Source organism: Falco naumanni, chromosome 7, assembly GCF_017639655.2.
Source record: "Falco naumanni isolate bFalNau1 chromosome 7, bFalNau1.pat, whole genome shotgun sequence".
Lineage (NCBI taxonomy): Eukaryota > Metazoa > Chordata > Aves > Falconiformes > Falconidae > Falco > Falco naumanni.
The window spans coordinates 45,738,484-45,753,408 of NC_054060.1; the positions used below are offsets into that span (position 1 = coordinate 45,738,484).

At 39.7% G+C, this 14,925-nt stretch overlaps 1 protein-coding gene across 2 annotated transcripts in view; it reads right to left on the reverse strand.

Moving 5' to 3' along the window:
* Window positions 1-14,925, reverse strand: part of HSD17B12 (hydroxysteroid 17-beta dehydrogenase 12) — an 88,912-nt gene that overhangs the window by 12,061 nt on the left and 61,926 nt on the right. For both annotated transcript variants that reach the window (XM_040602120.1, XM_040602121.1), the window contains exons 7-8: window positions 7,100-7,134; window positions 1,577-1,658 (exon numbers count right to left, since the gene is read on the reverse strand). In XM_040602120.1, the coding sequence (XP_040458054.1) occupies window positions 1,577-1,658; window positions 7,100-7,134 (117 nt within the window). The remainder of the gene's footprint in view (window positions 1-1,576; window positions 1,659-7,099; window positions 7,135-14,925) is intronic.

Genomic DNA, 14,925 nt, shown 5'->3' on the forward strand with positions numbered 1-14,925 from the left:
TTCTTTTGCCTTTACACAGCCAAAGCCTCCTCACAGGCTTCTGCATGCACCAGTTTATTTAATGAAAGGCACAGGCAGCAACAATTTAGGGACTACTCAGAGAAGCTGGATGCATTCAAATCTGTGGAGCCACCATGGATTCACTCAAGAGTGCTGGAAGAAGTAGTCCATATGTATACAGGTCTGCTGCCTATGATATCTGAAAAACCATGGAAACTAGGGGAGGTCTTTGACAGTTGGAAGAGAGCTAACATATCCCTCCTTGAAAAGGCAAGAATGATACAGTCAGCTTTAACTCAGTTTGTGGAAAAAACATAGAGCCCTCTTGGAATTCATTTCCGAGCACATAAAGGTCAAGAAGGTACACCAAAAACAGTGAACACAGATTTACCAACAGCAAATTGCTTTCTACAGTGGAGTAAACTAGCTTTGATGCTGAGGAAAACAGATTTTTAATATATATAAACTGTATGTGTGTGTATATACAGATATATTTCCACTTCAGTAAAGCTTTTGACACCATCTTTTGCAGCATTCTCATTTGGAAGTCAAGCAGATATGTGTTGAAATGACAAACTGCTGGCCAGACAAAGCTGGCTGGACCACCAGGCTCAAAGGGCCATGATTAATAGCTTGACACCTGGCTGATAACAGGCAGACAACCCTGCAGATCAATACGAAGGCCCATATTCTTTGGTATCTCCTGTCAGTGACCTAGATGACACAGAGCACACCCTCAGCAAACTTGCAGACGACATTAGATGGAATAGCTGACATGACAGATCTTCAGTCCAGAGACCCTGATAAACTTGATTATCGTTAAACATCATGAGATTTCTTGACTGGCACTGAGTGAAGTGCAAACTTCTGCATACAGAGTGGGATAATGTCATGCCTTAATTTTGGTTGAGTAGCAGCCCTGCTGCAAAGAACCTGGAATTTATTGTGGCTACCAGGGAGAGAATAAGCCAATAATCCACTCGCTGCAAGAACATTAAATGACATACTGGACTACATTAGCAGGAGGTGCGGTCAGAAGTTCAAGGGGAGTTGACTATTTGGTAGTGGCAAGGCCCTAGAGCTCCATCCTTTCTCTTACCTGAAATGCTAAACTTAAGGCAACTAATTAAAAAAAAAAAAAAAAAAAAAAGGACAAATGTTTGCTTCCAGCAAGCACCAGAAAATTCCTACTTCAATATATATGTGTATATATATTGAAGATACACGTCTTCAGTAAGATTAGAGAAAAGAGTTTCAAAGTCAAAATAAGAAAGTATGTTAAACTTTGTCAATGTCCTTTCTCAACCTCACACTAAGCTTGCTTGGTACACTAGATCCTTTCCCATGTAAAAGCAGAATGCATGAAACATGAAACATAGAAAATAGTCATTTCCCTGCTAGTAAATGCTTGCACTCATTTTAATCTCAAGCTTCCAGCTTCCACTATTGGAAAAATTTAAGTTACAAACTCAGTCCTTAGTTCATGAAAGCACCACTAGATGGACACCAAAACATTTATTCCTGTAATGTTGGCTTATGTTTGACACTCAATTTCAGTGTGGAAAAGAACACTTACCTTAGTTGCAGAGTAAAGAGTCAGTAGTGGAGTTGGATACATCCCAGCAGCTGAGGAGATATTCAGGATTACTCCTTTTGATCTGAAAGGCAGCAAAGATATATTACCATGAAATAGAAGGAACTTCTTTTCATGTTTTGGAAAAGTACTACAAGCCTAAAGAAAACCTTTAGGATGCAACTGAGATTAAGATCTGTTCAAAAAAACCCAACCAAATCCTAAATTGAAGTTTACTAATATGACTTTTAAGCACAATTATAAGTATTCAAGCAGCTGCTATCAACCAATCAGGAACAACTCCAAGGTCAATACAGCAAGATAATCAAGCTCCATACATACATATATTACACACACACTGGGATAAACTATGCAAAACTGACTGAGAGAAGCTGGCACAAGTCCAAAAGGCAACTTCTACATCCCAGGCTAAGGTGGCAGAAATGGCAACACAAGTTTGTTGTATAGTTTACACTTTGATAATCCCTTTCATTTTCTAAATGTTACTTCATAACAGATCTTCAAGATAGGAAGCATCTGAACCTACTGCTCAAATACCTAAGTGTTTTACTATAGTATGGAAGATATTCAGTGGATGATTACAGAAAATGAGAGTTGTTTTACATCTGTATTACAGTAACGCTGAAGGTATTCCACAATAATATTTCAGGAAGGGTACCAGTCTGAAATTAGCTACTACCTGCTCTGCCAAGCACTGCTAAAGCATGTGCAGGTAGGACAGAAAGTAAGACTCCTGGGTTTCCCAACCCAGACTGATTTTGCGCATGTCTTTCTGAGACTAGTTTTACCTACAAAACCAGGCATATAATTTAGTGCTAAATAAGAATTAGTTTTAAAAGCTTCAGGCAAATTAGGGCAAGTATGCTGTTAGTAGGTGCTACCAGACAGTCCAACACAGTAAAATCTCAGCTGCTTCTTACCCTGTAGTAAGTTCAAGCTGGTTTACCTGAACACACTAAGTATGCCGTGTTTAGTGCAGAGCGAGAATGTTCACGCAGGTAGGCATCACGCAGCTCAACTCCTGCAGATTCACACTGAGTTTCTCATCATATTTTTTCATCTAGATATACCCTATGCCGCTGCTGTCACAACAACTTAAGTAACCATCTTAAAAACAAACAGTTGAGTAAGTGACCATTAAAAATAAAAATGTTATAAGTCTTTGAAAATCATGACTACAGATTCAAACCAACATGGCTTCTGCCATACCACTGTGAATTAAATCAGGTTTTAAATCATCTCTAGAAATGAGATGGCTAATGCGACAGAAAATCATTCCAGTCATTCAGGATTTCAACCACCTTTGCCAAAGTTTGTTGCATTTTTCAGGAATTACCTGCAAGGCTTGGTTGATGAAATAAAGTAGCAACACGGATCAAAATATGTCGTTTGGAGAAAGTAAGACCACGAATTAATCATGAATTTTCACGACAGCAAAAGGTTAACAGTGGATGCCAGAAGATTTTCATATAAAGACAGGTGGTACTTGTAATATTTATTCATGAGCTCAAATGGGGATTAGCAGGGAAATGAGTATTCGTGCAGTTAAGAGATTACCAGATTGCAGAATACTGTAAGAATATTGGAGAATACTATATAACTTTTCAAACAGCTCAGACTGCTATGTGAACAGACTACAGAATGGCAGATGAAAAATCAATATTAAAAAAACCAACAACGCATACTGAAGAAAACCACGTGAATTAGCCACAAACTTTGCAGGACTCTAAATCAAGTATCCGTTCCCTGGAAAACCTGAACAAAGTTCACAAGGAGTTCTTGTTTTGTGCAGCAGTCACCAAAACCAGCCAAAGAACAGGGCGGTGGAGATGGCAGGGACAGATCCACAACCACTGAAATCCTGTAATAAAGTCTACAGAACAATTTTATCCCTTCAAATATTAGGCAGAAATATTAAGAACCTGATGATTTAGGAAAGGGGAGAAGAAATAAAAAGGAACTGATACATCGATGGGGTGAAAAGACTGGTTCAATACTGCCATTTAATAGACTACTAAGAGCAGCCATGATAAAAGTATACAGGCTAACGAATGACAAAGATTAAGATCTTGGTATATCCCCTCGGAATAGAAAAGAAAGATGACATTTATTTAAATGAAAGACTGAAAATTTAGATCCAATAAAAGGAAGTGTTCTTCCCATATTCAGACTACAGGAGTACTTGCCACAAAACTTAATTCAGGACAAAAGCTTAACAGGATTTAAAAAAAGTAAGCATTTATATGGATAAGCAGGAGCCTCACACTTATAAACAGAGGCTTTAGAAGAGAGGTTGGTATTCAGGCTGTAAAGAACTCAGCATCTGGCTAGACTGCAACTTTCCAGCAGGAGTAGTGACCGTCATTTAAGTGCACTGAATTAGTGGTCTGACCCAGTGAAGAAAATCTTCTTGGAAACACAACAAATTAATAGCAGCTCCTTGCAGAAGCTCCACGTATTGGTCTCTTTGAAGCAGTCAATGCCACTGTGGGTTTTGTGGTTTGTATTTTTTCTTTACAAAGAAAAGAGTCCCAGCCTTAAAAGCTCATAACTTAAAACCTCCAGATAAAAGGAAACTGAGAAACACGCATCTAGGGGGAATGCTTCCAATTACTTCAATTACAATCTTCTTTCTTAGAGGAATTGCCGAAATGTTTTTAGGGAGGGATCTGAAGAACTAAGTGAGCATTGGTGCAGCAAAAAGAAATTTTAGCTCCATCCAACTCTACTATGCAGTTAATAGAAAAAAAAAAAAAAAAAGTTGGTTAAGATGAAGAGAGCCAGGCCCACACCCTCACACCTCCCCATCATTCTACCTTAAAGTGGTCCAGCACCGGGAGGCTATATTTAGCCATCTCCCTGTTGCTGTGGCAACCAGCGCCTGCTCCAGCTGCACAAGTGGAAAGAGCAAGCTTCCTCTGTAATGTAATTATGCACTTGCTACTTCCCTGGCAATAAATACCATAGTCTGATATTTGTCTAGAAACAGTCAACTGATTTTTGTTGGCGGTGAGTTTTTTGTTCCCGAAGACATCAAGCTCCAATTTTCAGTTGTCTGAGTCTCCCACCTTAAGACAGTACCTGAAAATTTACAGAGGAACAATAGGAAGCTGCAGATTATAAACTGTCACTTTAAGTGTTCAGAGCACAGGAGAGGAGCCAAAGCAGAGAATCTAAATGCCATTACCAGAAGTGGCATTCATCTAATGCCGCTATATTTATTATGAATAAGAAGTCAAAAGTCAAAGACACACCAAGATGTACTTATGTCTTCTCCTTAACAGACCTGGTTGCAAAGCATGTACAGTCTAGTCTATTTCTGTATTTGTCTTGTAATATATTGCTATAAATCCAACATTCAAATATGTAAAAGTACATACTATAGCTAGCTGCAAGATGCTATAGAATGCTACATCACATCCATCTACTTGACACGCTATCCTTCTTGAACAAGTGAGGAATAACGATGGGATTCCTAGTCTAGTTTTATTCTAGAGCCTGGAGCCCTTTTTCCTGACCCATGGTCCCACATGAGAAGTTTACGGTTCACCCAAAGAGCAGCTGAGTACAGCTACTGTTCATTCATGCCCGTGGATTCGCTGGACATTCATGTCCTCCTGTGGTTACCCACTCTGAGCGGCGTTAATGGCCTGTGAGCTATGACTATGCAGAAGTTGGCAGCTGCAGACATTGCTTCTGTGCACTGCAAACTCAACGGACTTCACAAAACCAAACATAAAATGGAAGCTTTTTCAAATATTTTCCCCTGGGATGGAAACCAAGGCCTTCATTCAAATGGAGCATTCATTTAAAGTGGCTCCTCACACACAGGAAAGTTCAAGATGAGTACTACTATTTAGGGTTTTTTAACCACTATTAATCTTTTTTTTTTCCAGGTTTCTCGAACATTTATCCATGAGATTCCTGAGGTAATCACAGTTAGGAAAAGTAAGAAGAAACATGACTGTGCGCTCAAGGGTAGCCAGAACCAGAAGTCAGCACAATGCCCGTTTGCTGCCTTTCTTTCAAACCATCTTACCCAGGTTAATATGTAACAGAAAAACATACGCAGGATATTCTGTAAGTAAAGTATACATCATTCTGTCCTGAGCAGCTGAAGAGATCAACTCTGCCAGAGGGACAACTATAACATTTCTTCAAACAACAAATGAGGCAATAAATTGTTAGAGCCTCAAAGTTCCAAAAATTAATGACAAACCAATATTAAACCCTTTGAAAACAGAATAGCTTTGGTCATGTTGGCATCTTTCAAGAGTGGTGGTTTCACAAAAGGCAAGTCCCTTCATCAATAACAGTACGTGAGCAAGAAATAACTTTTGACTTACAAACCCTGAGTAGCTACCCCTACTGTACTACAATCCTCATCCTCTACTCCAGCTTTACTGGGAAACATTATACCCCTCCCCAGAGCTCTGTCTTTGGTTTTCTTTTCCAATTAAAGTTTCTTTACATGAAATAAACTTATCTCCTGATTAACTACAAATCTAAGCTTGCCATCACCCTGATATGCTAGACACTGAATCCCACACTGGCCACTAGCTCTGACTGTTTGTACTCAGGAAGAAACTTTGCTTTAGATGTGAAACGTTTGCTCTGCATCTGTGCAGCACTTGAATAATTTAATCCTGATCTGCAATTGAGATTCCCATATAGTGGGATGATACAAGAAATACCTTTTTTCTTCCTCCTTAATTTTTGTCAGATTTGGAGGTTTGCCCCACACGTACGCTCCTCCTACAGTATTTGTTTGGAGGCAATACCTCAGTGACTTATCATGCACGGTTCTACACAGGTTTCCTCAGTGTTGCGAGCATAGTTCAGACCTGAGGTAGGGCGACCCCGCAAGCTGGGGTTAGTACCACAATGGTGTGGTGTTGATGTCCCAAACAGCCTGGGACAGTCAACATCAGCTAGAAAACAGCCTGGAGGTACCATGGGGAAACGCTGCACCTTTTAGTTTCACTTGGGAGCTAGCTAGGAAGTCAGTATGCATCTTCCATGGCGACAGAAGTGTGCATTAACTCCTATTTTAAAGAGCTGGTCTCCAATTCTACTTTTCCCAACGATCACAGACTTTCCTCAATATACCTCCTACTGTATAATGAGAACATATTCTTTGCATCCATTTTACTTACAATGACTTAGAGAAATAGCCTTAAGAAGGTTATTCCCAGCAACTGTAACCGCCCCCTCAGAATAGCAGGTTGTTGAGTTAGTGCTGATGAGTCAGACGGGCTTTTTAATTCTGTTCTAAAAGGAATCACCACAACAGTGGAGAAGGGAGAGGAAAAATAAAAAGGGAATCGAGTGGAAAAGGCTTCCACCGTCTGATGATTCATGCACCATCAGCGTGACTCACCCGGCATTACTCTGCCATTAAAACATGGAGACTAGGCTGATTAGTCACAGTAATGAATTTTTCAAGAAAGGATTCTCCCCTATAAATAATGATGACTTTGTCTGGATAGTGTTAGTGTGACTCACCTTTCCAGCATGCCGGGCAGCACCAATCGTGTCATCTGCAAAAAGAAAACATTCGTGATGGCTCAGAATGCAGACACCAGACAGCCAGAGACCAAGGGAAACCTCCCTTCCTCCCAGAAGCAGCTGCCACCCCCTCCACCCCAACCAAGGCTCAGGGAAGCAGAGAGCATACTTTGCGTAGGCAGTTTATTTTTATTCTACCTGGATAACTTGGCTCTGTCAAGTAGCGTGTGCACTGAGTCTGGTGAACCCATACAGCTAGCAGCATAAGAGTAAATAAAAAAAATGTCTTTGGCGCTCTGCAGCATTTGTGGCCTCTAAAGAACATTAAACCACCAGAGTACTATGGTACACGTATGATCTTTCTCTCCCCACAAAAAGCATCTGTCTTCCTCAAGATTGACAAAATGTATCACCTATGCCAAGACTCAAGACAAGATCCAGTGCATTTTAGCTAGGCTTACCAAACTGCTGATTTTAAGTTAAAAATAAATCGTGGAGCAGCAAGGGCATTGGACAGAACTAGTGAATGTGAGTTTCCTATGTTGTTTAAGACGCCCAAAACATTTTTTGCTGATTACACAGATGTTTTCACACCGAAGAAACTACATCCCCATGAGGAAAGTAGCCCAGCAAACCTCCTCACTGCTCTAGAAGCTCCTCCCTTCGTTCTGACTCTGAGAAATGTATTTACAACCTGGCTGAGGGATTCTCCAGAGCAGTAATCCTAAAACAAGCTTCCCAGTTGCAAACAGAGCAGCTCTGACATGAAAAACAGATCAAGCATTGATCCAAACTGATGAATTTTCAATTAGTGTGAAATACTTATTTTTTTTAATACTAATTACTACCATCCTAAAATTCAATTTAAATCCAGAAAGTTTCAGCCTTTAAGAAATAATGTTGTCGAAGTTCAGCTTGTGCCAAATACCACCCTGTTCCCAACCAACCCTGTTAATAAATGTCATGTCACTGACACCAAAGACTGATCAGACAAGAAATATGAATTGTTACCACTTCTCACGTTTAAGATATTCCAGCAAGGTTCTTGAGAACACAGTGAGCAGGGGATAATAAAGTACTCATAGCACCAAAATGTAATGGTTCTCCCACTGATACCAAATTACCTTGATAGCTTAAAAACATGAAACATTTGAGTAGTATGGGAGGAAAAACACACACTCGTAATAAAAAAAGAAATCAGCATATTACAGGAGTACGAAACATTTATAAGCACTTCTATTAAAAAGAAACAAATCTTACTGTAGCAAGCTATTCATAACACCGTCACCACTGCAGTAGCCCTTACATATGACTGAGTCTGGGTTTGGGTTTTTTGGGGTTTTTTTTGGGTTTTTTTGTTTTTATTTTGAAATTATAAAACATACCCTTTCAGGAATAGAGGAGAATACCTCTTGTGGCCCGCCCCCCCCCCCCCCCCCTTTTTTTTTTCCTAAACAAAATTTCAGTTGATTGCAGTTGACACACAAAGAAAATGGTAGAAGACAGCTGCATTTTGTATTTTGGCATTTCTCACTTAGAATAGGTTCTGCCATCAGCCATACTGCATGACAGCTTTGATAAGGGACTGCACAGGCAGGAGTCGAACAGACCTTACTTTCATGAAGTCAACTGTTGACATTCTGAACTCTCAGCACTGCCCCAGTAGTTAGACTAAGTATTCAGAGTTGGTAAACATCACCAAGTTAAACAGATCTGATGCAACTTCAAAAAAACCTCTAACATCAAGTCTAAGTATACATAAGCTTCTTGCACATATAATGCTTCAGAAGAGATGTGGAAACAACTGTTTATTTTAATGTTAAAGGATAAAGAATGATTTGGGCTGATTTTAAGACTAGTTCTAGACTGGCAGATCTTTCACCTGGTGCATGCTTTATGATCTCTCCCACAGATCCCTTGGCAAAAAGCAGCACGCCGTTTCTTGCCTCTCAGGGCAGTGTAATGCTGCATTTCATCTCTGTAGATTGACACACGGACACGGACTGAAACTGCCTTCCCTTAGGCAACCCATAAATGGTCTGAAAACCCAGTACAGGATCTCCCACTGTAATGCAGAGGGAACCCCATATTTGAAACTTTGACATAAATCCACACAAATGCATTCATGTTCTAAATGCAAATTGCAACCCACCAAGCAGCTCTAACAGTGTATCACAAACCTGCTGGTTACTATTGATACCTAAACAAGAGCACAGAAAAACATGCTACAATAATTGTTTGACTTATATAAGTATAAAAACTACAAAGCCATTGACAGCCGATATACAATAATAGGTACACCATTCAGGTAGAAATCAAGAAGTCTCTCACCACCAGCTGTGTTAAATAGTCTGTTTCTAAAGTTCAGCTGGACAGGCAATCAATTTTTTTTTTACCTTCACGGAAAAAACACTGATGGTGAAACTGGACTTCATACTCAACATCACTTCCATATTTTTTTTTTTTACTAAAACTGATATTTTGAGGGAATTTAAAAAAAATATGTGTGGAATAGGGCAAAACTGCTTTTCCTATCTGTATTTTTACATCTTGTGATGTGTGAAAAGAGATGTATGACTATTCAGTATCTTTATACACAGAAAAAAACATCATTTCTTCCAAAGAACAAACTAACAGAAGGCAGCTCTCTGAGTCAGTCTCACCTCACCCAGCCAAGTCCACGCTCAGACTGTTCCAGCAGTGCAAGAGTACTATTGGAAAAATGCTGGCAGGGCATTCTGCAGCCATATTCGGGTCTGGCAAATTTATACACTTTACACACACATAAAATATTTCCAGCATTAATTCAAATAAAACAATCTATGGCAAAAATAGTTTTGCTGCTAACAGTACCCATATACGCTTGCATGACCTTTAACTAAAATAACCAAACTGGTTAACACTTTCATTTTCAACAGCTATAATCTCAGACATGTCATTATGAAATAGGTAGTTCAACAACAAACATCCACGACTAAATAAATATCTCCCAGATAAAGAGTCCAAATTTCAGCTAGGTCTTTTTTAGACATAGCCAGTTCTGTAACAGGGTGTATTTCATAAATGCCAAGGCACTGCAAATCCGAGTCTATAGGAATTAACATGTGGGATGCCAGAGAACTCTATGGTGGTGTTTGTTTCTCTGAAGGCAACCTAATAAAGAAGAAAGTGGCAGGAAACCTGAAGGAGAGGTTGGGAACTACCCTAAGAAGAGTGCATTCAGTTAATAGTTACTGAACTCGCTTAGGTTTCCTTCACATAACTATTTTTCTGAACAAATACTATATTCCGCAAAAACACCAGTGCTGCCATTGAAAACATGAATGTTGCCAAAACTTGGAAGGCTCAGGTAATTTCAGACAAGTAGCCAGACACTGGTCTATGTGAAAACTGCCAGCTTATCCAAAGCAAATTGGTTTTTCTTTCTGAAAGCCTGCATTAGAGCAGAGTGAAAACATGCGTGCGTGTGTCTGTGCACACTTGTGAGAAATTTGCTTTTATATTTTATATAGTCTGGCAAAAAGTTATGTTCCGCACACAACCATGAAGCAGTAGTTGTTGAGGGGTTTTTTTTTGCTTATTTGTTTTTCAATGATTTCATAAATACACGTAAACTACCGTAGAGTTTGGGGTATAGCTCCTTTGGTTCAGAAGGCTACATTGTTTTTAAGTGAACATCTTTCACACCTAACTGTCCAGCTCCTAAGTTCCAGGATGCTCACAGCAAATGGCTAACTTAAGGTAGAAAAATTCATTACAGACCATTTCATTAGTCTTTTACAGGCAGCTATCAATTTTTGATGTCCATTTATCTGCAACTGCATTTGTTACATGCCTGGCAAACACTGGTTGCCCACTCTTCCTCACCAGAGCTGTCTTCTACCTTCTAATTTTGGAAAAAGGAAAGCCACTTGTAGTCTAAGGAAGCACAGATACCTACTTGCAGATACAAAAATGCACAGCCATATAGCTAGTTTTATGTTCTAACACAGGTGCTATGCTTAAAAGCTCCTATTAGAGGACTAACAAATAGTTAGAAGTTACAACCATCTATTTCCAGCAGTTTTTCTTCAGAAAAGAGATTTCCCATTCTTAGTGACCACCGAGTTGTAGCCTTTTCTCACTCCAGTCCAAGCAACAGCTCAGGAGTGGAGCTTAGGGAAAGAATAATGATTTGTAAAGTTTTGAATACTTTTCAAATGATATTCACTCAGACTGCTAAAACACAGCAGGAACAGCCGAGGTAAATAATCAAAGATTCCCTTCACATCTTACGGGCCACACAATTGTTATACAAAGCCAGGAATCTAATACCACAGTTGTGTATTCAGAGACAAATTATTCTATGGTATGGTATTATGACTGCAAGTCACTCTTTCCACTTCCAAAATGTATAATGACCTATAATTAAACTTATGCAAGTACAACAAAGGATGAAGCTAGAGAACTTGGACAAGTTTTCTACTTTGTCACACAGCTAAGAAGCTTCCCTCAGATCTCTTTCACAAATCTGGGGTGAAATTATAACAACTCAAAGCAACAGAACTTTTTAAAGATCAGCAATTCCCCATGGTGCACCCATTCCTGTACAAAAAAAGTAATTGCTATCCTAAGATAATTTGTAGTGCCTGGGCAGAGGATTCACACAAGTTCACAAGCGTACTAGCTGTTTAACAAACAGTTAACTGACACTGTGCCCATGCAACACTAACTCACAGACCTTACTCTGGAAGAACTAAGGAACTGTACTTAAGCACTGGTAGTTAAACTGATTGTGAAACCTATTATCAGCATCTACTATTAAGGTTTTTTTAATGTCTCTCTCTTGAAATAACTTCTTAAGGCAGCGCATACCCCAAGCTGAACAAGAACGGTTTAGATTTGGAAAAACTGGCAGGTGAACCTGATGTCAATCCAACAGAAAAATCACAGAGTAACCCATGTGGCAAGGTCAGTGACTAGAAGGGGGCATACAAAAGGAACTACGAACATAACATGCTTCAAGTCCTGTTCGTTGTTACTGATTTTCCTTTGAGCAACAGTTTTAGGAAAGAAAGGTTTTCCCTGTTTAGAGCCACAAACTTTCAGAGTACAGTTTACAAGGGAAAGCTCTCAAAATCAGCATCTTTTCCCCTGTTACCCTTTAAATAGGAAAAAGACTACTCAAATAGTAAGGCTGAACTTTCTCTTTTCAAGATGTGGAATACATATTTGTCTCAACCCCAAATCTACAGAAAGTCACAGAACTCCAGTGTTTCCTAAATTTCCCCAAGTTACTTGTACTTTGAAGAAAAATCCCCAGTGCTCACCTGACTATTGCTAAAAAGTATTTATTGCAGCTACATTTCCTTTGTTCCAGCTTTCTGTGTATCATGCTCTCAGGTTCAAAGTCAGCAAGCTGGAAACTGCAGCTTTTAATTTCTCCCTCTGGACCATCTGAATGACATTCATGACCACCTTCACAGAACACTTGCTCCTCTTTCAAGTGTTGGCAACTGTCCCTCTCTGTTACAAACTTAGGTACTTGGCTTAAATCATCAACCTTCCTCTGATTATGACTTTGAATATAAATGTAAAGAAACCTCTCGACTAGGCTAGAATACACACAAAGTGATCTTTTCTCACAAGTCAGTGTTGCTACTTCCCTCAGAATTATGTTCCACTTGCTGTGATCCTCTCCCACATAGTAAATATACAAAATCACGTTCTAGCAGGGCACACACAACTATCATCTGATTCCTGGTAAGGTACCTTTACAGACACGGTACTAGGCTGCACTGGCCTGTCTGAACACTTACTGGAGAGAGAGATGTTATTTCCTACTGTCTTTCAGAGTTACTGCTCCCCAGGCTTTTCTTACTTCTACTTACAGGTCTGTAAAAGAATATTTCCCTTCTTTCTCAAATACACTAGTTTCTTCTTCCTCCTTCAATCTTGTATTGGTTGTGGGTTTTGTTGTTGGGGGTTTTTCCCCCCTAAACTCAGTTTCAGACTTTGTAAGTAGAACCGTTCCTGCCTAGGATTTACAAGCTGGTATAAAATTCACCTCTTGCTCCTCTTCCATTAAAGGGGCAGCTGACACTGGATCTCTCAGCTCAACACAAAATATTTATATATGTTGAAGTCACAAGCAAATTATAAGCTTCTCAAACACAGTGATGATAAAAATCCTCTATCTTGTAGGCCTATTATATCCCCTTTTTATTTGACACTCGGTATAAAACATAAATAAGGTGATCAAGACAAAGATTAGTACAGACAGCAAGGCACATATGTATGTGTAATTTACTCTCCCCCTCTCCCTCTGTTAATGCCCTTTTCCAATCAAAGCCTGGCCTGCAAGCCTAAAATTTACATTCCCCCACAACATAAAACCTTGCAAACCAATTCAGCAACTTGCTTAATCAACCGCTAAGCCAGTACTCCCTCAACTATTTAGTCCTACTCATTTTTCAAGAGAACACAAGTTTACGCCTCACTCCAATGCAATTAGCATATTGTGATGCTGCAAACAGAAATAACATACTTGCTGTTCCATACATACAAAGTATCTTTTGCAGCTGCCAAAGGAGCAAAGACTCCCTGAAGCATGCAAGGCTACTCTCTATGCTCATCACCTAGCCATTTTTAAACACTGGACAGCTAGTCTAGCATCCTTGCTTTCAGGACATTAATCCAAGAGCCAAATCAAGTTTAATTGTTCCTTGCAGGTGAAATCAAAGGCTGTAGCATACAAAGGTGAATTGACACAAGAAGATGCAGTTGACAGAAGAAGTATACGTGAAAACTGTACAAAGCAACTATAATTTTGGCTCTTCAACACTTGCTGGTTAGGGAAAACCCCCAGGGCTTTTGACCTGGTATTTTATTCAATGTCAGAAATATATTTAGTTTGTGTCTCAAAATGTAACAATACTTAAAAATTATAATAAACACCCATGTTACCTGACCTGCTTCCACCAATCATTAAAGAAAAGTTCTGCTTTTTCAATCCCTCCAGAAGCTTGAAGAGACTGTGACAGGAACCATCAAATTTTGCATATTACCCCATCTTCTCCCTCATTTATCTGTCAACTCAAACCTTGTATAAGGCTATATTAAGTCTCAAGCTTTCCTGAGAAAATACCACAAACAAAACCTCTTCATTCTATTTATGGCAACATCAAGAGCCAAGGCGTTTCTTCATTTGTATATGACATGAAGAACAGATTAACTCCTGCACATCACCATAAAAACGTGACATTTCCCACAGAGCTTAAGCAGCATTTACTGTGGTTGGGGGGTGGGGGTGGAGGTGGGGGGTGGGTGGGGGGGGTGGGCAGAGGGGCTTTTGGTCAGGTTTTTTAATCAGATTTTACAAGACGTGATATTCCAACATGGTTTACATAGTTTTACGTAGCTTGTCTTCAGCAGTGTACAGAGTGCTTTGAAGGCAGATCACAGTAACCACAACACTTCGTGCCAGACTGACTGAGCCCCAAAAATCACACATGGGGTTCACAGGTGTCCTGTGATCCTGAACCCAACAGTGCTCTAAGGGTATGAGGTGGGCAGGCAGCATGGAATAGGATTTGAGAAAGACACATATATAAGAGCTCTGACAGGAAACAACTTCTCTAACAGTAAGGCAAGTTTCACAGTATCAGTTCCTTTACAGTTGGGGAGAACTAGTAAACAGCAGGACCAACTAGGCTGATAACTCATCCTGTGAGGTGAAGATGGGGGTCTTCTCTCTCAGTGCATCCCTACTTACATGCTGCATATCCCCTAGGAAATCCAACGAGCTGCCCAACAAAGAAAAATGGGTCAAAAGGTAAGGGATG